General features: G+C 36.1%; 2 protein-coding genes across 5 annotated transcripts in view; one reads left to right on the top strand and one right to left on the bottom strand.

Moving 5' to 3' along the window:
* slc39a14 (solute carrier family 39 member 14) overlaps positions 1 to 22,213 on the bottom strand; it is a 39,117-nt gene extending 16,904 nt beyond the window's left edge. Inside the window, exons 1-5 of one of the 4 annotated variants that reach the window (XM_015032509.1) lie at positions 22,121 to 22,213; positions 21,947 to 22,027; positions 8,304 to 8,467; positions 5,221 to 5,554; positions 3,046 to 3,223 (exon numbers count right to left, since the gene is read on the bottom strand). In XM_015032509.1, the coding sequence (XP_014887995.1) occupies positions 3,046 to 3,223; positions 5,221 to 5,526 (484 nt within the window). In that variant the 5' untranslated portion in view covers positions 5,527 to 5,554; positions 8,304 to 8,467; positions 21,947 to 22,027; positions 22,121 to 22,213. Of the gene's footprint in view, positions 1 to 3,045; positions 3,224 to 5,220; positions 5,555 to 8,303; positions 8,468 to 12,756; positions 13,354 to 15,129; positions 15,414 to 21,946; positions 22,028 to 22,120 lie in introns of those variants that run through there. The other 3 variants (XM_015032511.1, XM_015032508.1, XM_015032510.1) reach the window with 3 other exon arrangements.
* Positions 22,157 to 26,515, top strand: part of LOC106947483 (STAM-binding protein-like A) — a 12,245-nt gene continuing 7,886 nt past the window's right edge. Inside the window, exons 1-5 of the mRNA XM_015032512.1 lie at positions 22,157 to 22,379; positions 22,510 to 22,585; positions 22,691 to 22,786; positions 24,070 to 24,466; positions 25,620 to 25,744. Of these exons, the coding sequence (XP_014887998.1) occupies positions 22,177 to 22,379; positions 22,510 to 22,585; positions 22,691 to 22,786; positions 24,070 to 24,466; positions 25,620 to 25,744 (897 nt within the window). The 5' untranslated portion in view covers positions 22,157 to 22,176. The remainder of the gene's footprint in view (positions 22,380 to 22,509; positions 22,586 to 22,690; positions 22,787 to 24,069; positions 24,467 to 25,619; positions 25,745 to 26,515) is intronic.

Genomic DNA, 26,515 nt, shown 5'->3' with positions numbered 1-26,515 from the left:
ATCCCGTGAATATTGGTCGGGACATGTCCCTACCGTCCCTACCCAAACCTACGCCCATGAAAAAAACAATCAAGAGTTGTCACAAACAGAAAACATTAAATATAAACTACAAAACAATAATTAAACCTGTAAAAACAACAAAAACATTAAGAAAAATCAGCCTTTTTATCCAAAGCCGTTGCATCTGCAAAGTTTCTCAAATAAAATGTGAATTTGTTAGTGTTAGTAATGCACCTGTTGATACATTGAGACATTTTCCTTCTTTCCACCATGTGCCCTGTTGCCTAGCAACCGATCCAGCACTGAACAGTAGCTGCTAAAAATGGAGTTTGAGTTTTGTTGCTACTTATTTAATCATTTATTAAATAGGTTACTGAATTCATGAAATAAGGATTTTCTTGTAAAAATAATTAATTTTTTAAAGTAGATGACAAAGTACACAACCGCTTTAAAATGTTAATTTTTGTACCACCTTAAATAAACAGCCACAGTTTTTGTCCTGTTGTCTTGTTTGAATTGTAAATTATTCAAATGTTCAGCATTGAGGAAGAGGATTAAAATACTCTTTGGCAGTACATTTGCCAAAAAGTAAAAATAAAAAATACAAAGTTCCCAGAAAATTTTTTTTGTCTACTTTTGAAGAAAACTGAACATTATCTCTAAATTACAAGATTTAACATGCCATTATTATTTTTTATTTTACCCTAAAATGTTTAGAAAAAAAGAAACTTAAAATCAGAATAATGTGCATGCTCCAAAAAATACCTTTTTTTTTGTTTTTTAGCTAAGTTTGTTTGCATAGCTTTATTTCTTTATAAAGAAACTGAATTTGTGTATTTTATTTTTAATTTCCTGTAATAAATCCATCCATCTTCTTTACACCCTTGTCCCTTAGTGGGGTCGGGAGGGTTGCTCTCCAGCTAACGTTCTGGGCGAGAGGCGAACCCAGAACTTTCTTGCTGCAAGGCAACAGCTCTACCAACTGCGCAACTGTGCAGCTACCTGAATAAATATTTTCAGTAATTCAAAAGAGTTGAAACTCAACCAACAAGCACTCAAATTCTTTGTGAAAACAGTTGGTGATGATGATGATCAAGCAGAAAAACATCAGCGAAGACACTAAATAGGAAAATAACTAATGATGTTTTTTTAAAATATTTCCACATAGGGTTCTGTAAATAAATTAAAATGTTCACATGTCAAAGCAGAGATAGCTGAGGCATGTATCTAAATGACATCTGCCTCGGTGCTGCTGGGAAATCTCTGCAGGATCTGAAAGGGAAAACTGCTGAGGAGCCAAAATAAGCTTCTCCTAAGGGGGTGAGGCGAGGTGAGAGCGGCTGAGGAGGAAAAACAAATCTGTCGGTACAGAGAGGGAGGCCAAACTCTTTCTCTCACCTGTCGAATGATAAATACAGGACACTTTTCCCACAGCAAAATTCAAGCACTTCCAAGGTAAGTTTTGCATTTTCAAGGTAAGTTTTCAAACCTTGCAGATAAAAACAATACAAATTAACTACAAATATGACATAATTTATTAGTCATTACTAATATTTTGTGACAGTATTCCACATCCTACAGTAGGGACAAGTTAAACTAAAATATAACAAAATTATATGTTTTGGAATGTGTCTCAACTGTTTCTTATCTGGTTTGCCTGAAAACAATACAAAACAATCTCTAAAAATATTCTCGCTAAGGTTTCTGGCATTTAATTTGGTAATTCTAACTGACCTAAAACAACAGAAGTGTGGTTTGGTTTAACTGCAGAGAGTGAGAAAATAAATGTTATCTTTCCAAATTCAGGCTCTTAATCCAACATTAGATTGGACTTTATTTAGAAAAAAACTTTGTAGTCTGAATATCAAGCACTTGCAAGGACTTTATATAGAATCAAGCACTTTCCAAACCTTGAAAACACCTACTTTCAAGGATCTCAAGCACCAGTTTGAAAACCAGCTGCAAAAATCTAAGTAATTTCACTCTTATAGATGTTCTCTGCAATATTTTCTGCAGTTGAAAAAGTAAAATGACGTCTGTGTGATCAACAACAACAACAACCGACAGGAGCCTCTCTATTTTCAGTATCTTCAAGAAAAACTACTTCCAAGTCCTTCAAGGACGTCCTGCAGGCTGTGTTCATGCAGCACTATGGATTGAGTTGCAGTGACTCAGCTGCTGATGAAAGATGAGCTTTGCCATGGGGACCACTTCATCTGGATTAGAGCCATACCACAATATGGATATGCAGGTGAAGCATAATTGGTGAAGCTGAAAGACTGTATTTATCACTCAATAACCTAAGACTAGAAAGTAGAACATTTGGGGATCGATAATTTAACCTTAAATGTGCTTAGATGTCTAAAAATGACAATGAAAGCGCTAGAAAAAAGTTAGAGATAACAAAAAAATGTATATGCAGTCATAAGAGTTACTTATGCATAAATATGTAAAAAAAAAAGGCAGAAAAGAAGAAAATACCTATGTTCACGCTAAACCATTAAACACATAAGAGTTAGCTGAAACTAACGCTAAACTGCTAAATACATAAAAAACATTAGCAGATGCTAACGCTAAACAGCTAAGTACATAAAAACATCAACAGAAACTAACACAAAACCACCAAACACATAAGATCATTAGCAGAAGCTACCACCAAACTGCAAAATATATTAAAGCATTAGTAAAATAGCAAAGCTACTGCTAAACCACTAAGAATTAAATTAGCATAAGCTTCTGCTAAACACATAAAAGAATTAGCAGAAGCTAATGCTAAACCACTAACCACACTGAGCAACTTAGCACAAACCAACGCTAACTACCAAACCATTAAAAACATTAGCAGAAGATACTGCTAAGATGCTAAACCATGACAGAATCAGCAGAAGATAACGCAAAACCACTAACCTCATTAACATTAAGCAAATTAGTTGAAGCTAATGCTAAATCACTAATCAAGTAGCGTCTTAGCTTGTGATGAATTGAGGGACTAGCATGCTAACGTTTATGATTTTTCCCAGTAAGACACTGCAGCATTCTTCTCACCTTCTGCATCTGAAGGCCTGGGGGCGGGGTCAGTAATTAGCTCCTCCCCCTTTTTCATCTTGCAGGTGCCAGCGTCCAGCTGCTGCAGCATGGTGGGACACAGCTTCTGGAGATCTGGCCCGTCCAGCCGTGACTGCTCACTGATGCTGTAAATGGCCAGCGTGTCTGCAGGCAAGCACTGGGAAAGCAAACATTGGAACCAATCAATCAATCAATCAATCAATCAGAACAGAAAAACAACAAACCTACTGCTAATTTATTAACATCTTTTCATCAAATACGACTTTTAAGAGTTGCTTAGATTTATTCAAAAGGGAATCAGGTTTCAAAGTAACTTCAGGTGGTGTTTTTTTTAATATACCAACCACTAATCATACATCTATCTGTGCTAAGCCTGTTGCAATAATCCAATAAATTAACTGAAACAAGCGTGATAATTTCCATTTGCATGATTGTTTTTCTTGTGTTTCTCTCTTTTTCTAACAAAAACTGGATAACAAAAGTCTTAAGTTAGGTGCTTAGGCCTCAACTAGCCCGTTTTCAAGCACAACTTTGTTTACAGAGACTTCATAATTAATCTTATTTGTCGTTTCTGTCGTTTTATTTATTTTAGATATTTAAATGTTTACCAGTGATGCCTTCATCTTTTCGAGAACACAGCCTTTTTCCTGGAACAGTTACAAAATCACTGCAGCTTTTGGAGAACAATTTAGGACACGAACAGAAACTCGTGATTTGATCCATAAGTAAAATCTGCAGTTTATTTTGTGTCAGAATCCTCTGCAACATTACATAACTGTTTAAATGTTCCCATTTCCTACCATATTACTTAATATGGTAGGACAGAAGGTTATTAAACAAGTTTAAGAATAGTTTCCAGCAGCTATTTAACTCTATGCAGATGGCTCATATCTGACCGCATTACTGTAGGAAGAGAGCAGTAAGAGCTGCTAGGTCAAAGGTTACAGGTTTGTGTCTTGTTCTTTGAGGTGCCCACCTGTTCAAACAAAAGACTTGCTTGTTTTTATTACCTTATTCCATTACAGCAACACCCAGCTGGGAACAAAATGGAGCTTTTTCTCTTATTTTTCCAAGAACTCAACCTAAATCAATTCAAAAGCAGATCAGCGTCCGTGACACTAAGTATGGGAAATATGAAAACTATGCCTGATTCTGCTCCGACACAAAGCTGGGGAACAAGTCGCTCCTCTTCCTCTGAGATGTGAACATGAAGGAGTAGCTGCAGATTTATTGGTCCAAGCAGAGATCAGATCAGAACCACATGAAGCAAAAACTGAACGTCAGGTTGGAAGAAAAACCTGCAGAATCTTCCAAACCCAAAACGTTTTCCAGGCTCCAAATATCATCATTACATCCACTAGAAATGAATATGGTACTTTAACTAGGCCTGCCATGATAACACATTTTACTGGACGATAAATTGTTCCAGAAGTTATTGTAATAAACAATAACAAAACAACAGAAACAACAAATAAAATGAATTATAAAGTCTCTATAAACAAAACTGTTGGTCAAGAAAGGTTTAGATGAGACTGAAGCAAAAGGGAGAGAAAAGAGAAAAACAATAAATCATACAAATTAAAATTATTGAGTTTGTTTTAAATTAATCACGCGATTAATCTATTTGTTGCTTATAAATAGAGAAATCAGACATATATGGAATTTTTACACGAGCCGGCACTTTAATGCATTAAAAATTTTAACAGCATCTGTCTATCTAAAAGATAAAATTTTGGACATTTTAATTCAGATGAAATGATTAAAGTGAAAAAATATCTATATTTATTTTAATTGTATTTTTGTTTTTATTGTTGCCTCTTTTAAGACCTTATAATTTGTCTTTAGGTATTGTTAATAATGTCTTTCAAAAACACATAATTACTTAGTCGTATTTTCAAATTTCCTGTCAACTTTAAGCATTTTTTCACTCCCGGCTTAGCAAGTTTTCTGGGGGAAACCCTGGATCTGTTTAACCGTTTATATTGTCTTTTCCTCTTTAACAAACCTGCTGACTCACCAAAGATGTTGGAAAATATTTAGCTTACTAAGATTTAGTTTTTAAGTGTCTTTTGAGTCATTGTGATCCATAATCCTGACATATCGTAAAAATCCACCGAGTAAATGTCCTGACTAGAGATAAATAACAGTTCGTACCTTGGAGCTGTTTGTAACTGTTGTCGTCTTTGCCTCATCTCGGCCGTCGTTTGAGCTTTCACTTTGGCTCTGACTCAGCAGCGCCAGGAGGGAGCGCAGCTGAGGCACCGTGATGGTACTGTTGTCTCCGTAGCGGGCCAGCAGGTCCTGGAGAACCTGGGCAGGTAACTGTGTGTCGCTTTGCTCCTGACACGTCACCTGGCCGGCCCGCCAGAGCAGCACGGCCACCACCTGCAGCAACACCGGCTGGGAGAGGAGGGAGGTGATCGTCATAGTGACCCTGCCATGAGGGGACCAGATGGGCATGACTTCTTTAAAAGATGGCGGGTGTTATCTGCAGGCAGGAAACAATGAATCACACGTTTAAAGCTACGCCAGTCCAACTGAAAAACACGTATGAACATATATTCTGTTATAAGGTGACCTATTATGCTCCTTGAACAAGTTGCACAGTGCAGTATGACGTCACAAGTGCAAGATCCCGCCCCCATCTCCCTGCTGGAGGGCAAAGAGCTTTTAGCTAACGACGACTAGCAGTTATCAATATAATGCGCTAAATCTTAAATATATGTGTGATGTATAAAAGAAAAATGGACGCAGTGCTTTGCTACCAATTGTCAACACTACGGCAACAAGATAACAAGGTCAGAAAAAAGTTTTAATTAAGAAATAAACAACGTAGGAGAGGGAAGTAGTTTAGTTACGCTAGCTTGACTATGACATCCATAACATGTAGCTTTGCTGTGGAATTAGGTGTTTTTCAGTTCAGTTAAAAAATAAAAAAAACAACATAAACACCAACTCTGACAGATCACCAGTAGAGCAAGTGTTTAAATTAGTTCATCAACCACCGCAGCGTTAGATTAGCGAATAGTATTGATAGCTATTCTACCACAACGATCACACATTAGCAGCGTTTCTGTCAGTTACCATGGCAACAAGCCTGCGTATAGCGTAGCCGACACAAAGAGTGACAAAAAAAATACGAGTAGTTTTGAGTTATTCTTCAATGTCTTTTTCTGTGCTAGGAGGACAAAAAAACAACAAAACAAAACAAAACAAAAAAAAAATCACAAAAAATTATTTTGTAATTCAAATCAGAAAAACAGTATGGCCACTAATTATTTTCAACTTTGGGATTCTCGCCCATGTTTCTAAAAACTTGGACAGCCCTTCTTTAAATCCAAATAAGCTGCCGCTGGCCTCAACCCCCCAACTCAACCTTTATACTCATGGGAAAATGGCTGCATACAGAAGCGTACTAAACAACTGTATATCTTAGAAAAGCAGAAGTGGAGCCTCCTGCACAACTAACAAAAATGCAACAAGTGGTTTCTGTTGCATTCTTGTCTGTTCCAGCAGCCATTGTACAGCACATACAGTGGTAAAAACAGATGACCAAACAAGCCGAGTTCAGCTTGAGTTGCTAGGTAACAGACAGAACTCCACTGGTGTTGCTAGGTAACAGCACAGCGTGACTCAACAATCAGGAGGTTTTTGAAATGGCTCAATTTCCAGGCACCAAAAGACATAAACTTGTTGTCATTTAACTTGTTCCATAAATTACAGCATGTGAACTGCAGATATGCTCCACTGCTGCAGAACCAATGGAAATTCAAGCTTCCCCAGCAATTACACAATAACGCATTACGTAAATAAAACAGAAACATAAATGGATCCGTTTAATGTTTGATTCATTCAGCTGATGATTGTCTGACCACTACAGGAAACTCACTGAACACTGAGAATCATTTCCATACCATCGTTTGAACCATTAAGATGACAAAAAAAAAGAAACTAAGAAAACAATCCAACAGCAGAGACTGTGACGTCACAAAAAGTAACTATATGGTCACAGCACAGCAGAACACTGTGAATTCGCCCCATAAACGCAATCATTTCCATTTGGACTGAAATGATTAATTGGATTAATCGTATTATTAGTTAGCTTGCATAAATTCTTTTTTTTTTTTTTTAAGTCCTAGCTAGCAGTTTTTCCCATCTGAGGCTAATCAATAATATGTTTTCAATATATTATTTTTTTAAAGGTTTTGTTGGGTTTAGTGGCCTTTATTTGAAAGTAGTTTGACAGGAAACAAGGTAATGAGAGAGGGGGAAGACATGCGGCAAATGTCGCCAGGCCGAGAATCTAACCTGTGACCACCGCCACAAGGACCAAGGCCTTAATATGGGGGTCGTACTTTGCCTCTGCGCCACCACAGCACCCCATATATTATTGTTAATATACTGTATTCTGTTTGGCTGAGACTTCACAATCCATATCATTTATTGTTGCAGTTGTTTAGTTTATTTTGGATATTTAAAATGCTTTCACGTTCCAGTGTTAAATGTTCTTTAGAAATGAAAGTTTCTTGATCTTTGAGGCCAAGTTGCATTGTTCTGCCTTTAGCTTTATATTAGTTAAAAATGACAATATTATCCTTTATCGCAATAATTTCTAGGATAATTTATCTTCAAGCTAAATTTGTTACCTTGACAGGCCTACATATGATCAAAATATCAGTTATCAGCAACGACACATTTTTAAATCAATGCATCCATCCGTTTATTATTATTTATTTTTCCTCCAAAATCTAATTAACCAAATATTATAAGATTTTTAAGACCAGACATATAGAGCGATGTCTCCTCTGTTTAAATATTTTACGTCATATAATTATGTTCAACATAATTAGATTAACTGGAAGATAGAAAGGTTTAAATCGAGTCAGGACATGCAGCTGATGATAATCAGGGTTCAGTAAAGCTGGAAAGGCAACAGCAGCTCAAATTACGCTCCTTACAACCTTGAAGGGACGTTGAACCCTGATGGAAGTTTTAGATGTGCTGCTGAATCTAAGGCGGCTCTGAAAGCAAATGGGTCCCAAAATATCTCTACAGAACAAAAACGGGTGCATCCATCTTGTTTTACTCACTTCCTGACACCAAGTTTGACGCTGAGATTAAATACAAGCCCAGCATTTCTGACCCTGATTCACTTTAGAGTTGCCTGGAGACGTAAATGTAAAGCTGGGCCAAACAAACAGAACCATTCATGTTTGTGCTTGGGATGAAATGCTCACCTTTTTCCTCTGGACTCCCTGGTGGTAGCTGCTACGTAAAGTGCTTGATTCAGTCCGTCTGGGCCGAGGCTCGGACCACGCAGAGCGATGCCCTCTGTTTACTTCGTAGCCGAGACGGAAAAACTGCCTGAAGGGAGCGGATGTGTCTTCGAGATAGAGCTGGACTGTAAATAAGAGATAAACATTAAGGTTAGAAGGAAAAAAGAAAAAGCAGAGCAAGAAACATGAAGTTTGATTCAACTCACTCAGCTTTTTTCTCCTCTATAACATTCAGAGTTAAGCATTATGCCATTCCTGATCTTTTCCAAAACTGTAGTGAGCATTCCTAGTTGAATTGTACCCAGTAATTTTAAAAGGGAAGGACACCCTGGTGTTGTACTCCGGACAGAGAAACATTACAGCCACAAAAATGCAGTTCAGCTGCAATGAAGAAACACAGTAAACAGCAAAACTATCACATTTCTGTGACAGAGAGCAAAGAAAGCAACAATCAAATAAGCCTCCTTTAACAAAAACAGCTTCTTCTTTTTAGCATATTTCTAAAAACAAAACACATTAACTGTCTGCCCTCTTTCTGGATAGCAATTTAAAATGCACTTTCTAGATTAAAGGGGAAAGCAGCATGTAAGGAATGTAACATGTAAGCTCCGGAAAGTACTTTGTTACAGGCTGCAGATTACAGGAAGCACCTTGTGCATTCTGGAAAATAACCGCCAAGTTTAGAAAAACCAACAAGTAATTTTACAACGGATTACTAAAGTAACTTTTATCCAAAAACTCAGAAATATTTTAATTAATCTGAGAAATTAAAAGAAATTCTAGAACTTTTGGAGAAATTTCTGAGCTCCAAAAGTTCAAACTTTTCAATAAAACTTTTTTTATATATTAATCTCAGAACTTTTTTCTCAAAACAATTAAAATTGCTGAGCTCCAAAAGTCAGGAATTTGTTAGAACAAAAGTAAAACATTTTTAGATTAATCTCAGAAATTTGCAAAAAATAAAAAATTGGAAAATTTTAAGAAAATAACTGCTTTTGTTTTTTAAATTAATATCACAAATTTTATAGAAAAAAACTCAGAAATTTCCAAATTCCATAATCAAAAACTTATAAAAGAAAGAAAGAAAGAAAGAAAGAAAGAAAGAAAGAAAGAAAGAAAGAAAGAAAGAAAGAAAGAAAGAAAGAAAGAAGAAACGTGGAAATTGCTGAGCTTCAAAAGTTAGGGAAAAAAAAACTAAAAAAAAGTTTTAGATTAATTTCTGAACTTTTCTAGAAAAGTGTGAAAAGTCAAACATTTTTTGACTTCTACACTTAAAAATGGAAATTTTCTAAGATTATTCTCAACATTTCTGAGTTTTTTCAAGCAAACTTTCCACTCATTAATTTCCAAGCATTTTTCTTTAGCAGAAATTTACTCCTCCTTTTTGTTTCTATCTTCAATGCCCCTAAAAATTATCCCAGGAGTTATTGCAATATACGATAATATTGTTGTTATGCGATTAATTGATTTATTGCTTTATGCGACAGGCCTAGTTTTTCCTTAATTGCTGCTCCGAGTTGTGACGCTTCCTGGACTCCAAACCTGCTCTTCAAGTCTGTATTCTTAGAAAGTTTCTACCACATTTTATCTCGCTGTGAGTCCAGAGTAGCTGTGGACTCAGAAAAACACATAAAAACGGAGAGAAGCCACTGACTGTGATGCGCAGTCAATCTGGATCTGCTGCCACCAGCAGGAAATGACAACTTTATCATCCAGAAAATGAGAATGACGAGCCGACAACTTATAAATAGTGCAACATTCCCACATGCAAGCATGCATGAACTCACTCCAGTCATCATCGGCTTCATCAGCTGACTGAGCAGAAAAACAACCTGGACGTCTGAGGTCAGACACAGCAACAAACATCAAGCAGGAAACCAAAGTATACAGAATGAACAGTATAAAAAAGGTTCGTAATTACTCTCACCATGCAACAAATTCACTTTTTTTAAGTTTCACCACAAAGGAAGAGTTTAAAACTCTTTAAATTGTGAATTAAATTGACAGAATCATTGATAGCTTCAGAGAAGTAGGCTGGTTATGATAAATATTGCTGGATGATAAACTGTCTTGTGATAAATGATAATATTGTTGTTTTGAGACCATTTTCAAATTAATATCCACATAAACTTTAAATTCTAATAAACATTTAAAACTGGAACTGGAAGACATTTTAAATATCCAAAATAATCAAACAAAATAACAGAAACAACAAATAAGATGAATTATGAAGTCTATCTCAACAAACCATCAAACTGAAAACTTTATCATCCAATTTCTGGTAGAAAGAGCAAGAAAACAATAAACGATGTAGATGGAAATTATTAAGCTTGTTTTATCATGCGGTTAATTGCTTTATTGTGACAGGCCTAAGATTGATTTTAAAAATTAGTAGCTCCACTGGCAGATCATTTCACTTATAACGAAACTAAACATTTTTCTCATGTTATAAGTGAAATAATCTGCCAGTGTAACTGGAACAATAGTTATTTACTTAAAAGAAGCTCCTATTTCTTGCTGAAAAGTTACTTATAAGTCAGTTTTGCCTTAGAGCACTGAGGCATTTGCAATGGAAACTAGGCCAAAATACTTTAAGATTTTTGTTTTTGCCTAAAAGTATTCCTCCAGTTTCAATTGCATTCTGCAGGAACAAGAATAACCAGCTTGTGGTCACAACTCTCTTTCTGCAGCTTAAACTCACTTATAAACATCTCTCTGTTCCTAAAGTGCAGATCATAAAATTAGCTAAGAGTCAGCGCAGAGATAATGTTCTTTCTCATCCTTTTGTTTGACTAAAACTCTGTGGCCTATCAGAGGAAACTCCTGAAGGTGCTCATCATGTAAACGAGAGCAGAGAGCCTCCCAGCTGCAGACGAGGTCTCCTCCTGCATCGGGTTTCATCTCAGCTCACTGAACTTCTTCTAAATCTCAGCTACAGCCGTGCCAACACTGAGACTAAGAATCAATTAAACAGGCTGGAGAGGAAATTCACACAGCTTTACTTTTAGGTAATAATAGTGCGCTAATCTTCACTTAAAACTGTTTAAGTGCTGTCAGTGTTCTTGGCAAATTAATTACATTAAGTTTGTTGCAGCCTTTTGCTTTTATGATCTGGCTGCTCAAAAAACAAAATGACCAAAAGTCAAACAATTAAACCTCCAAGACTGAATAACTAGAGATGGGAATAAATACAGATAATGAAACAAGCTGCAAATGTTCTCTCAGTCTTAACTCTTAGTAAATAGAAGTGGCCAAATTTTACAACAGTGTATTAGTTATTGATCTCACTGGAAAAACTTTGGAAAAAATAGTGACAACAGCAATTCCGACAATTTCAAACATTAATTGGAATTTATTGTGAAAACAATAAATTAAAAATTCTTATAATGATAAGAAATTTATAATAAATTATAAATTATATGACAAATGCCCACACCACGCTGCATGTTTATGGCCCGTCTATATTAAAGTGAAAAGGACAAGAACAAAAGGAAAAAATATTTATCTTGCACTTAACCTGTTGTTCACAGGTTGTCATTCACACAGGGGTGTCAAACTCCAGTCCTCAAGGGCCGCTGTCCTGCAGTGTTTAGATGTGCCACAGGTAAAAAACAGTGGAATGAAATGGCTTAATTACCTCCTCCCTGTGTAGATCGGTTCTCCTGAGCCTTGTTAATGACCTAATTATTCTTTTCAGGTGTGGTGCAGAAGAGGCACACCTAAAAGTTGCAGGACAGCGGCCCTTGAGGACTGGAGTTTGACACCCCTGTCACGAGAGGACCCAAATTTGGGTCCTCTCGTATCACGAGATTTGGGTCCTCTCGTATAACGAGAGGACCCAAATTTGCTGTCAGTGTTCTTGGCAAATTTGGGTCCTCTCGTGAATGACAGGTTAACATTTTCCATTTAAGAAAATTAAAGTCGGTCATTAAAGAAAAAATCTCATCCTAAAAATTAGGCCACATTTGTACCATTCTGAACCTACACTGCAAAAACAAAATCCTGCCAAGAATTTTTGGTCTAGAGCAAATGTCTTAGCACACTTGAAATAAGACAAAACTAATTCACACTTTTCACCAAGAAATAAGAGCTTATTTTAAGTAAATAACTCCTTAATATTGACGTTAAAAAGGTACGAGACACATTGACAGATTATTTCACTTCCAACAAGACATTTTTCCCATTTTATAAGTGAAATAATCTGCCACTGGAACTGGAATGACTGACTTAAAACAAGATCATGTTTCTTGCTGAAAAGTTACCTGTAAGTTAGTTTTGTCTCATTTTAAGTGAACCAAGATATTTGAACTAGAAATTAGACCAAAGCTACTTGGTAAGGTTTTATGGTTTTGCAGTGTAACAGTTGGGAGCCACACTTTTCACGCCTCTAATAATTAACATAATGTTACTTTACCTTTAAGGAACAGAAACCCAGAAACCTCCTGACTCCCTGCTGTTGCCTCCACCAAACTGATCAGCCTCCGTCCTCTGAGGATTTCACGTTTCTCATCTTGATTTATATACAACTGCAGGGCAGAGCAGACTGATTCATCAACCCAAACCTGAGACCCTAATTACTGCTTCCCCCATTTCTCAGCCTGTCCCACCTGGAAACCCATCATTAGATGAGACAGTGGTGTTTGTGGCCATGATGTCAGCTCATTGTCTACGTTCTGCACACAGCAACTCCTGTCCAGCTGAAAATTAAAGGCTTTAGGAATGACTGCGGCTAAGTGAAGCGCTCACTTTTACCCCTAGGCCGGCTCTGAGGTCAGTAAACCAGGTAATGGCAGTCGTTGAATATCCACTGATTTGTACTTTAGTCAATTCTTCAGCAACTTTAAAAGGGGGACAGGGAGAAGTAGGTAATGGTTCTAAAGTAGGGAGGCACCAACATGAAAATTTCGTCTGATTTCTGGCAAATCTTCACCTTCTCAAATATCCAATATTAATATTTATGTTTTGGCTGATAAAGGATATTTACCGATATATTTCTCAACCGTTTTGACATTTTTGGAAATAAAAAAGACAAGAATCAGATGATAACAATGTGGAAATAAATACCAGTTGTTGATTTCGACCTAGTTTTAGTTATCGCCCCGATACCAATATGTTAAAAAATTACTAATATCGGCTGATACCGATGTCAGTACTGATGTCTTGTGCATTCCTATTTTAAAGATACAATTTCTATAGTGGCCAACATGTGCAAACCGATATATGTGAAGCAAACACATGAATAATGCAAAACCAAAACTAATGTGAACAAAAAATGTTGCAATGATAGAAATTAGAAGCAAAAGAGAAAATGCTACAAATAGCAAACAAAAAATGCCATTGGCTTATAGAACAACATAATCAGAGCAGCAATTAAGCCAAAACTGTCAAAAAATATAATCATTTTGCATTTAAGATGAAAAACCTTCTTCGTCTGTTAATGTGCTTTACCAAGAACTCCTTAAGTGGGACAGTTTTAGCTTCTCCTGGTTCAAAGTCTAAAAAAGGCACCTTTTGCAACCAGTTGTTAATCTGAAAAAATAATCAACAGACTAGTGGACAGTTTTTTAGCTGCTGATGCATCCTTTGAAATAAACGATAACGCATACACCAAAGAATAGTAAAAAAAGAGGCTTGAGTAGTTAAATAAAAAATGTGCAGAATGTGCCAATTTCTTTATCTACTTAATCGGCAGAATAATCAATTAATAAAATAATCATTAGATGCAGCCCTAACATGCAATGATCTAAATATAGTACTGGCATCCAGAGTTTGCAGAGCAGTAAAAACTTTGATGCTTCTCTGCCCGGATTTCTAATCATGCAGCCAGACAGAGATTTAAGGAGCGGCAAAAGCATGAGATGGATTAGGAGTGTTTGCTATCTACTTATAGTTTTATCCCAGTTATTTAACTGTGAAATATCATCTTTGATATTAAGCAGTTAGCATGTCATGGCAGTCATGAGCCTGTACAGCGAGGTCTGTCACAATAACTAATGTTGCTGGATGATAAATTGTCAATGGAGTTATTGCAATAAACGATAATATTGCACACATTCTCAAAGATCATTAAACTTTAAATTATAATTAACTTTTAACCATGGCTGGGGTGTGCTGTGGTGGCGCAGGGGTTGGGCACAACCCACATACGGAGGCCCCAGTCCTCGACGCGGCTGTCGCAGGTTCGATTCCCGACCTTTGCATCCAGGATCATCATCTACAAACACTCTGAAGATATCTTGATTATACTACGTTTAATTTTTCTTTGGGTTAAATCAAACATATTTACTGTAAATTAAATTAGAATTTATACTGTGTATTTTTAAGTATTTTTCCATATTATTTCTTTTCTGCTAAATGTCATCCTGCTTTGACTAACTGTATAACTCTACTTACTGTTTTTGTTTATAGCAATTATTTTTTTAAAACAGTCTGCTTTTCTTCTTCTGTGTAGCCAAATTCAGCTAAACAATGTAATTTATGTATATATTATTCCCAGCAAAAAAGCGTCAGAGTGTGTGACTGGTAGATCTGTACGTACTTTTAATCTGAAAACACTTTTCAGCAAAAAGAACATCGATAGTAGAATAGAAGTAAAAGAACTGATTATGCTTTGTTATGCTAACTCTAAATCAACACATCTGATTTAGCTACTGTCGTATATTTTATACTTTAGGCGGGTATATTATGTCTGCCTTGTTAGCATATAATAAAAAACGTCTTAAGTCAGTACAAAGCTTGAATCAGGGTCGTAGGCGCCGGTTAGCCTTGAGTCTGATAGTTAGCTTACCCGGTGGTGATGATGGGAGAGAGCAGGCTTTGACGTCAGCTCCTCTCAACCGCAGCGTCCACGCCAAACATCCACGGTAACAGTAGAGACAAAAAAAAACACGTCCAGTGGGAGCAAATCCCGTCTGCTTTCATTCATTTATCTCGCTCTCTCTCCCCTGACCTCCGTTTCACGACCAAACACAACAGGACTGGAGGATGTCCTGATAGGCTCAGTTTCCGTGGTGACGTCGATAGTTTTCTGCAGGATGGATTTTGGTGACTGTGTCGCCACCAAGCGGTTGAAATACGACATTACAATAACTATGTATTAGTGCAGAACTGGGGTGTCCAAACTTTTGGTCACGTGGGACAAAATTGTAAAGTCAAAAGTACTTGTGGCCCAATTTTTTTTTTTTATAAAACTACGTAAATTCACTTTCCAACAATAAACTCAACATACATTAAATCAATTATTATTTTTATTTTTTATACTTTGTTTTTTTATTGTTTGTATGAATGAGAGCTACACACTGCCACATATTTTCCCTTTGGGATCAATAAATTATCTGTCTAATTAAACAAGCAAAGAATTAGGGTTTCATTTTATAAAATTTACGTTTAAGCCACTTTGGGTTAAAACAAATTAAGAGTTTTCCAGGTTGTTAAAAGAAAAACATCCAGTTTGCCAATGCTTTTGGGCTCGAATAAAAAAGAACAACTAAAGAAAAATATTCCAACTATTCTCAGCAGGATTGGGTCTTTAAAAATGTGTGCTGTACCAAGCAAAACTTAATAAGTTAAATGAAAGCAGTTAATAAATTTGGTCCCACTATGAAAATAAAGAGAAAGTAATAAAAATTGTTGTTAAAAGACAAATACTTTGTGTTGTGCTTAATATTTCCATTTGTAGACATTTTTTATGTCTAATTTTTAAAATGCTAAATTTAGCTCAATGCTACTTTTAGCCTTCACATTTCACAGCAAGTAATTGTTGTTTTGGGGTTTATGTGACTGGTTTTACCCAACCAGTTAGTTGGTTAAACAAATGCTAGGCAGTGCTATGTGTTTGTTTTAAATTATTTTTGTTTCATTTGGGGTTGTTGTGCTGCATGTTTTCCAGATTTTTTGTTGTTGTTGAGGCTTGGGTTGTCACCCATGACGATGCTCACTGTGAGCTCACACAGGTGTTTTCCATCACCCGTGTGAGCTGAATGGTGAATGGGGACATAAAAGGAGCAGGTCATGAGAGGATGAAGACAGAAGAAGGAACGGACAGAGGACTGGGCAGAGGGATGCAGCTGGCAGCGGCCAGGAAGAAGCCAATCTGCCGAGTAACAGGAGATGAGCTGGGCTGAGACGTGAATCTGATTGAGTTTGCATTTTCTGCCTCATGGAGTTCAAACAAGGTCCCAACAGCCCACACATCCACACTGGTTCCCTGGTGTGGCAGGGAAATGCATATACTGTCCTGCTAAGATTCTGTCCATGTTTAAATCTCAGGGTTGATTCTACAAGTCACCTTTTTATGAGTCAGAGCGACAAAGATGAAAAGAAAAAAATAAATATTACATGGTCCTATTGACATGCTTAGGTATTCTATTATTATTCTATATCTCCATATATTTTTTTTTTAGACTCTAGTGGCCTTTTTATTTGATAGTTAATTGACAGGAAAGTGGGTAATGAGAGAAGGGGGAAGAAATGAGAGAAGGGGGAAGAAATGCAGTGAAGGTTGCCAAGGCTGGGAATTGAACCTGCAACAGCTGTGTTGAGGACTAAGGCCTCCATATGTGGGTTGTGCTTAACCCCTGCGCCACCACAGCACAACCCTATCTCCATATATTTATGTATTAAAACATCTTAATATATTGTAAATATGGCAAGTGGGGAAAAACAATTCTCTATTTTTCTGGGGTAGTGTGAAATTCAGCATAAAAAGTTAAACGTAAATATTTAATATGAAGGTATTTTCAGGAAAATCCTGGATGTTTTCATATTGTTGATAATGGAAATCTGTTTTTAATTCCAATTTTGACATGTTGAAATCTGTGAGTTTGATATGACTGGTTTTATCTTTGTAGTGTTTTTATTTTTTATTTCTGTTAGACTGTAATCACACTCGTTCCAGGTGCATTGCTGTTGTTGAAATTTGGTTGTCAAAGCTCAAAATTACGTGGCTGCAGAGCTAAACAGCTCTATTGAGATCCGTTTCTCTAATATAAGAAATATTTATCTATATATAATGTATGATTATATTGCATCATATAGTCATGCATAGTACAGTATTTATATACATATATGTATATTAGCTATAATATTCTGTATATTATATTTTATATAAATATATCTGTTGTAAAATCATATTAATTTCATAATTTGTATATTACATCCCTATGTATTATATTTGAAAATATTTTAATTTTATATTTCTAATTATTTTATATCTGTAAGTATTTGAACTGTTTTCCTCCTTCAATGCAAAGTAAATATAAATACGTCAACAAATTTGCTTGTTTTTACTAAATTGCACATCATTTAGGTGTGCAATTTGCATATCCACGCATATCCAAAAGCGAGAAACAATCTCCGAGTTACGTCCACCAGGCAAACACCAAACCCTTATAACCATGCTTATAACCCTCAACTCAGGTATTTGGAACACGAAGTGTGTGGGTGGCGCATGCGTGATACAAAATATACAACGACAAAATGATATTAACTTGTTTTTCAAAATTTTAAACGGAATATGTTTAAAAATATTTGCTAATTACGTAATATACATTTTATATGAACGAAAAAAATATTTAGAAAATAATCAACATCTTCCGATGACGTAGTGTCGTGAGGCGGAAGTTGTTTTAATCGCGGAAGTGAAGTGGTACAGTAGTGCTGTTGTTGAAGCTGACCATAGAAATCACATTTGGGATTCTTTACAACGTTCACGGTTTATTTATTTATTTTTGCTTTATGTAGGTTTCTGAGAGGCTCACGTTCTCGGGTAGACCAGGTAAGAATGAAAAAAAAATACCGTTTCTATTTTCTAATTGTTTATTTTCTGATCAAACCGTTGATAAAGTTGACGTTAGCTAAGTTAGCATAGCTAACTCGACGTCTTTCGGAAACATTGATCACCTCCTCAGGGACACGGATCGATAGAAGGACCGGGTATACACGGCTGAAGCGTATATATATGCCACCCGTGTTGTTGTCATTGCGCCAACATTTTTCCAGAAGAGGTGAAGGGAAGGAGAGTGGGGTTGGAAAAATGTTTGGATTTTGTTCTGGAAAGTTGTTTAACTAACCAAGCTTTATTTTGACCAAATGTGTTAAATATCGCCTTTTGTGAAAGGAACAGAAGCGCGTTGTTTCAGTTATAATTTTATTTCAACTTGCATTTTTTTGGTGTTTGTTTTTAAATCTAACAATTCTTTATTTTAAACTACTTCATAGTGCAAGTATGCTAATATAATTTGTGTAAACAAGCCCAATGAAATTAGACTAGTATCAATGTTAAATGCATGATCCCATTTAATTTTAAGTATTTAAAATGATTGGTTTCCTGATTTGATGAAAATCACAGGACAGCAGATGAGTTTTATTTACACAAAAATATATTGTCCTTAAGCTCATGTTAACCTTGATATCCCACACTTACAGGTGCACGTTAATAAACTAGGAAACACTGACAATGAAATTAGTTAATAGGTAATCAATCAATCAATCAATCAAATTTTATTTGCATAGCACATTTCAGCAGCAAGGCATTTCAAGGTGCTTTACATAATTAAAGAAAAAAATAAGACATTGAATAAAGAGAAAGAGATTTTTGGAAAAAAAAAAGATTAAAAAAGATTTTAAAAAAAGATGAAAACATACTTTTGTTATGGAATTTAAGCGCCTGTCGTCGCCAGACTCCGCCGTCCGTTTAACATGGATATTATCCAGGCCCCGTCACCTGACAGGACGGAATTTACAGATTTTTAGTCAAAATGCCATTTGACAAGGATTCTTAAACCTCAGAGTTTTAGTTAAAACGCCAAGTTTGTATAGGTAATGTCACTATACAAACGGTTGCTTTTGTTCATTTAATTATTATAGATCAAACTAATTAAAATCAATACTCAGTTTCTCTGAACATAGATCAGACCAGTAAATAAAACATTTTAATAAAAAAATACTGACAGTTCAGCAGTCATTGATTCTCTCCACAAAGAGAGAAAGTCACAAGAGGTCATTGCTAAAGCAGTGTGATGTGTCCAAGACTTATGATGGAAAGTTGAGTGGAAGGAAAAAAGTATAATGTAATAATAGCTTGTCAGGTATTCATAAACTTTTGTCTGCTGCCACTCCTAGTTAATAGTCTGAGCTCAAATTTATAGTAGCTACTTGTATTTAGTTCTCATTTGTGACCTTAGGTGAGAGCTGGAACGTCAACAGACCAGTAACTTGGTCTAAGAATTCATCACTCTGGTAGAAAACATCAAAACACTTTAACACTTTAACTCCTCTAACTCCTCCCCACCTTGAGGCGACATTTCCACCCCAACCTGGAGGGAATAGTCCACCCACATTTTTGGCAGTACAAGCCAAAAATGGTGAAAACTTATGTTTTGTAATACAAATAATGCTTTTAATGGTGCTCTACTGCTCCTTTTATCTCTGCCACACCCTCTTAATCTAAACCGTTTACAACTAACTGTCCCTTCGACCAGTTGGGAGTATAAAAGCTGCACCTGCTGATGGACGATTCATGATGTAATGATTCTTAGTCAAGGTGGAGAAGGTGTGGTCTCACATCTGTCTTTGATTCCAAGCAAATTTACATAACAGGATTATTGTTTTTGATCTTCAGATACAAAAAAAGAAATTCTTAACTGAGGTTGGCCTGTTTGTCAAATGAACGACTTTGTTGGAAAGATGTGTAAAAAGTTTAAAAATGAGTGGTTACTGTAGCATTAGCTGACCATGACATTAAAACAAAAAACAACCAAGTGTAACTTTTATTGGTCTTAAAGAGAAATTTAATGTTGTAAGTCAAATTTTACAAGTTTCTTCAAAGAATTGTAATAAATGTTGATGGCTGTGGGAGGAAAGGATCTCCTGTAGCAGTCTGTATTACAGCGGTGAAGATGTTGAAAGTCAAAATTATTGATAGTTTGATCTAAAACACATACAAAGATAACAGTTGTACAGTCAATCAACAACTGCAATCAAGATTTAAAACAAAATCAAATCGAAATAATAACTGTATAGATCAAAAGGTGTAGGCTGAAGGTATTCAGTTTATATTCTTATCCTTACATTTTCATTACAAACAAAACATTTCCACTCCTCACTGCTTTAGTGTTGCAAATATTAACAGAATACAGAAAATCAATAATTAAATCCAGACAAGAAAAAAAGAAACAAAACACAAATTAAAGAAGTAAGTAACTCACCATCATGAAGGTTTCAATCAGATTCTAGTTTTCAAACATTTTATGTTTTAATTCCCTTTTAAATTGTGTTATGTTATTAATTAGTTCCAGATCCCAGCATCAGAGATACACATACTTTTTAATGTATGTAGTAAATTTCCCTCCTAGCTCATATCTTCCACCCTTTTCCTTAAGTAATTTCTGAATATTTTTATGGAGCATGTTATTTTTTTGCTTTGTATGTTATTTGTGCGGTCTTAAATTTTACTAACTCTGCAAACTCTAATACTCCCCATTGTCTAAAAAAACATTGGTGTGGCGGTTTACTACCCTTAAAGCTTTTGTTTTTGCAGAATATAAATAGGTTGGAGGTTATTTCAGTTATTTCCCCAAACCTCTACATAATATGACAAAGGGAGTAGTAAAAGGGAGTTGTATGAAGTACATAATGTACTGTAGGTCCAGTTTTCCCCCAACATCATTTACATGAGGTTTCCAACTACAGTTTTGGTCAATATTTCCATGTACCCTTTCCAGCCTAATGTTTATGACTTTGTCTCTCATAATGGTGACTTTAAAACCTGTATTAATGACTTCCTGTTGGGCTTTTATTTTTTGTTTTGTGGCAGAAATGAGCTTCCTTGTTCCAACTGAAGCAGCACTTCCGCTAAACATGAATGTCTTGCATGAATGAGCAACCATTTAATCACTAAGACAGCAACATCATGATGACTAAAGTGTTGGAAAATCGACAGCCAGACTCCCTCTTTCTCTCTTTCTTTTAAGTGTTTGTATCCACTGCAAGACAAAAGTGCAGAGTGTTTTCTAAAACGGCCAACAAGGGGCCAGATAACCTGATTTTTAAGAAAAGAAGTAACAAAATATATTCATAAATTTACTGTTTTATTTTACTTTTATTTTTAAGCAAGGATTTCATTTCAGATTTGACTAATTCTCAGATCTCGTTAGGTGTAGCTATTAAGGACGCAAGTTATCAATTACTGATCTAATCTAATAATTAATTGATAAGCGGCCATTTTCTTAGAAATATGAGTTTTCTTTTGTATCAAGAGGGTCATCCATTTTGCATGTCATTAAGGGCTAATATGTTGAATGTTTTTTCTTTAAAGCTCATCATTAAATTTGAACATCATTTTGTGTCAGTTGTATTACATACTGACTGAATAAACTGAAAATTCTGGATTTCCCTCATTGTTAAACTGAGACATATTTATAAAATATAACCAAAGACCTCTTAGATTGCTGAATAGAAAGATGAATATATATATATATATATATATATAAACACTTACCTGGTGAAACTTAAGGGGCTTGTTGAGTGTTTATATTTCAAAACAGAACCACTTTAAGTCCATTTTGCATCTCAAACTGGACTCCGTTTGGATAATTTCTCTTTACCATTCTGTTGTGGCCGCCATCTTTGTTTCTCTATCAACTGTCTCCAGTTCAGGACGACCGGCGGCGCCCTCTTCTGCTACACTAAAAGACAGTCTAATTAATCGGTTGGAACTAATTTTAGTTTAACAAACCATTAATCGTAAGTCGATATGAACCAGCGGTATCAGTGCATACTTGTGTCAAGCAGCTGCCCTGTTTCTCCAGTCTGTCAGGTTGAGCCGTTAGCCGACATGGCGGATCACACGGATATCAGCTTGTCGCCGGAAGAGCGAGTCCGTGCTCTGACCAAAAGAGGCAGTTCGGTGGAAGTCAACGACGACGTGCCGCCGCGACGCTACTTCCGCTCCGGCATGGAGATGATCCGAATGGCACACATCTACACCGAAGAGGGAAACATCGAACATGCCTTCGTACTTTATAATAAATATATTACGTGAGTTTTTTTTTTTTTTTAATTAAGTCCGAGATTTGTCACATAGACCACTTTCAGCAATCACCATAATCTTGTTGGTTGTTTTATTTAAAAATAAAGATGTTAACCTGATTCTTCTGTCTATTTTAAGGCTTTTTATTGAAAAACTTCCCAAACATCGGGATTACAAGACGGCAAACATCCCAGAGAAAAAGGACACAGTTAAGGTGCCCAAAGAGTTTGGTGTTTTGCCATTTATCTGTTTGTGTCTTTTTTTTTTCTTTTCTTTTTTTGTGGAAAACCTACAGCTTATCTTTGTGATTCCTCAACAGAAACTCAAAGATGTGGCGTTTCCTCAAGCAGAGGTTCTCAAACAGGCTCTTTTAAAAAGATTTGAACAAGAATATGCGCAGTATCTGGTCAAAAAGGTAAGATGAAGCACCAGTCTATCACAAAAGTGTTCATTCCTCTGAACACTTTGTTTTACATTTTATCAGTTTATTTGTATAGCATATTTTAATAAATAGGGTAATTCGAAGTGCGTTACATTATCAGAATGGAAATATAACCACAAACGAGCAACAACTTTACATCCAGTGGCAAAATAAGGGAAAATGACATCAAGTTAAAAGATAACTACTCTTTAAGATGTTATAGTTATTATGAATCAAATGGAAAATGAATCTGGCCGGGGCAGACTGGGACCGTACCAGTTAGAGGCAGTCTACCCGAAAACCAATGGGGTTTTAACCTTGATTTAAGAAACTCAGTGTTTCTGCAATTTTTAAGTTTTCTGGAATTTTGTGCCAGATTAGAGGAACATAAAAACTGACTTTTGTCATCCAGTTTTTGGTAGAAACGGGGAGAGAAAACAGAAAAACTATAAATAAAGCAAATGGAAATTTTTGAGCTTGTTTTAGTTTATTGTGCGATTAATTGATTTATTGCTTATTGCGACAGGGCTAGTTTTGTCTTAACTGCTCTAAGTGGGGGTGGGTATTTATTGTATTCTTTATTGTGATTAATTTCTTATCATAATAAGAATCTTGATTAGTTGTTGTCACAATAAATTCCAATTAATATTGTTTAAAAAAAATCATCCTTATCATCAGGTTTCATAGTTTTACCATTTTCTCCACTGTGTGTTGAATAAATATCAATACACTTGAAAATTCAGTTACTCTGAGCAGTTTAGTGATGCAAATCACACTGGTGTCCTTAAGAAACGGGAAATTACAAATGGGAATGTTTTTTAGGAGCAGTATTTGTGTTTGTGGGGCTAATAATTGCTGTGGCACACAGTCACCTAAGAAGATATAATAAATTACTCTTGTGTCACTTTATTCTTATCACAATAATGTAGAAAAATATCTCTGAGTGAGATGTTCTTTCAGCAAATGGCCTTTTGGAGAATCTGCATACTCCAGTTAATGATTACTAAATTATTTAAGGATTATTTAAAAAATAGATCAGTTATAACAATTGTGATTAATACTGATTAATCGATTATTGAAATAATCAGTTACTGAAGTAATCAACTAATTCAGTCAACTAATCATGATTAATTAGATTTTAATAATCAGTTAATTAGGATTAATCGCAATTAACCATGATTAATCATGATTAATTGTGATTAATCAAATGAATCATCTCAGTACTACAAACTATGAGACCAGACCTTTCGCTCAGCTGTGGTCTGTCATACCTGCAGAAAGCGGAGGAGGAGGCCCTGGCGCTGGAACAGTCCAGGCAGCGTGCGCTGGACGCCGAGCGGGAACGTGTCGCCGTAATGCAGCGGCGGCAGCGGGAGCAGGAGCAGTTCAGTGCCTTCGAGGAGATGATCCGTCGCCAGGAGCTGGAGAAGGAGCGTCAGCGAGTGCTTCTGGAGTTCGCCACGCCGTCCGCGCCTCCCGACAACACGCCCCTCATTCCTGGCATCCAGGGCCCGCCCTTGGTGTCCCCCACCATCCCGCTGAGCCCCAGCGATTTCGGCGCCAACGACTATCAGCACCATCGGCCTGCTGCTACGCCGGGCACGCCCGTGGCCGGACCGCCCACCTTTGACCGCACGCTCAAACCCGGGTCTCTGGTCAGCCCTGGGAGCAACAGTGAGTTAATAGTTTCTTTTCCCCAAGCTGCTGTAGTTCCTGTTTAAAATAAAGATGTGCTGATCCGATATTAATATCTGTAGAGGTCCTGACATTGAAAAAATTATAGAACAAGCTTCATGATAAAAGGGTTTCATATAGGTAAGTTTTCCCAGAAATTATTGTGATTAATAATAATATTGTTGTTTGGAGACCATTTTTAAGTAATACAATGAAAGGAATAATAATGCAAGAACACATTCTCAAAGACCAATAAAGTTTAAATTCTAATGATCTTTTAACACTGGAACTGGAAGACATTTTAAATATCCAAAATAAATGAACAAAACAACAGAAACAACAAATAAAATTAATTATAAAGTCTCTGTAAAACAAAATTGTCCTTCAAAAAAAGGATAGCAGCAGACTGAAATTATTTTTGGTAGAAAGAAACAAACAATAATTTATGAAAATGTAAATTATTGAGCTTGTTTTAATTTAACATGCGATTAATTCATTTATTGCGACAGGTCGAGCGAGAATTATTGATCAGTTTTATGTTTTAAATATCTGAAATATTACCAGTCTGATGGCGCGATCTTTCCTGTTTTATCCCGTTTTCTCTCCATGTCATTGTTTTTTATTTTTAAGCAGTTGAGGCAATGTAGCAAAACCTAAAATCTGCTGCTGCGCCAGTTACTCCACAAGTCGTTGCTAGGTAACCAAAGTTGGGGGGTGGGGAGGGCACTGCTTGTTACCCAGCAGGTTGTTGCTAGGTAACCACAGATTCCACCAACTCACTCTGGATCAGAGTTCAGTGAATATTCTATCTATTATCTACTGATATTGATCACATGTCTATCGCGATATATATTGTTATTGATTTATTGTCCAGCCTTAAGTCCGGGTGTCTGTCACTATGTGCCTGATCCATCAGGGAAGATGAAGCTGTTGGTGTCTTAAAATGTCCTGTGCTGGTACAACGTTGTCAATAAATTTGTAATTTATGTATGTGTTTTACAAAAAAGAAATGTTTTCAGTCAATTCAACGCTGCTTTTCTGTATCAGATCGGTATTGGGCGATGCTAAACCTCAGATATTGGTATTAGAAATGGATAAAATGGACAGACTTTCCATTCAGCTGCTGTTTTCCTCGTCTGTGTGGTTTTTGCAGGTACGATGGTGGATGCCCTCCGGCAGCTGGCCGTTCCTGCTGAGCTGTGCCGCAGCTTCCTGAGGCTGGCTGAGGCCAACACCAGCCGCGCTGTGGAAACTTGCGGCATCCTGTGTGGAAAACTGGTAAGTCTAGGGAACACAGCAGCTCACAATTTGTTTTATTAAATTTCTCAATGAAATTTGCACATCTTAAAAGTTTACAGTGCTTTGCACAACTATTTATAGCCGTTAAAAAATCTGTTGTAAGGCCAAATCTGCTGGTATGTCCTCTAGAGAGACAAAGTACAAAGTATTGATTCAGAGAGGGTAAAAACAAATACACCGAATAGTGAAATGATTAATCATGATTAATTGATTATTGAAATAACAGCCAACTAATTTAGTAATCGACTAATTGTTAACTGAAGTATTTTCAGTCATTTGCTGAAAAAAAAATAACCAGAGCAGCAATTAAAACAAAACTGTAAAAAAAAATTAAAAAATGCATTTTGCATTTAAGAAAAAAAAAATTCTTAAGAAAAAAAATTGTAACTGACTGAATATTCTGTTCTTTAAGAAATATTTGCGCCACGAATCCCGACATATTCGAGATGTTGCCAGTTGCTATGACAACAACTATGTGTGTAGCGTAGGCGACACAGAGAGTGAGAATAAAGAATATGAGTGGTTCTGAGTTGTTCTTCAACGGTTTTTCTGCGTTATTTTTTTCTGTTATTTACAGACCCCCTGGATATAATAAGGACTTTTTGAATGATTTTTCTGAACTGTTGGCATATGTTTTGCCTCTATATGATCAAGTTCTTATTGTTGGAGATTTTAATATTCATGTTTGTTGCCCGGACAAACAGATGGTAAAAGATTTTTTAAATTTGATTGATTCTTTTAATTTCATTC

Source organism: Poecilia latipinna, unplaced genomic scaffold, assembly GCF_001443285.1.
Source record: "Poecilia latipinna isolate Pla-1442-1.1 unplaced genomic scaffold, P_latipinna-1.0 Scaffold243, whole genome shotgun sequence".
Classification (NCBI taxonomy): domain Eukaryota; kingdom Metazoa; phylum Chordata; class Actinopteri; order Cyprinodontiformes; family Poeciliidae; genus Poecilia; species Poecilia latipinna.
The sequence above is the reverse complement of the archived record's forward strand: the minus strand, read 5'-3'. Positions and strand labels throughout refer to the sequence as shown.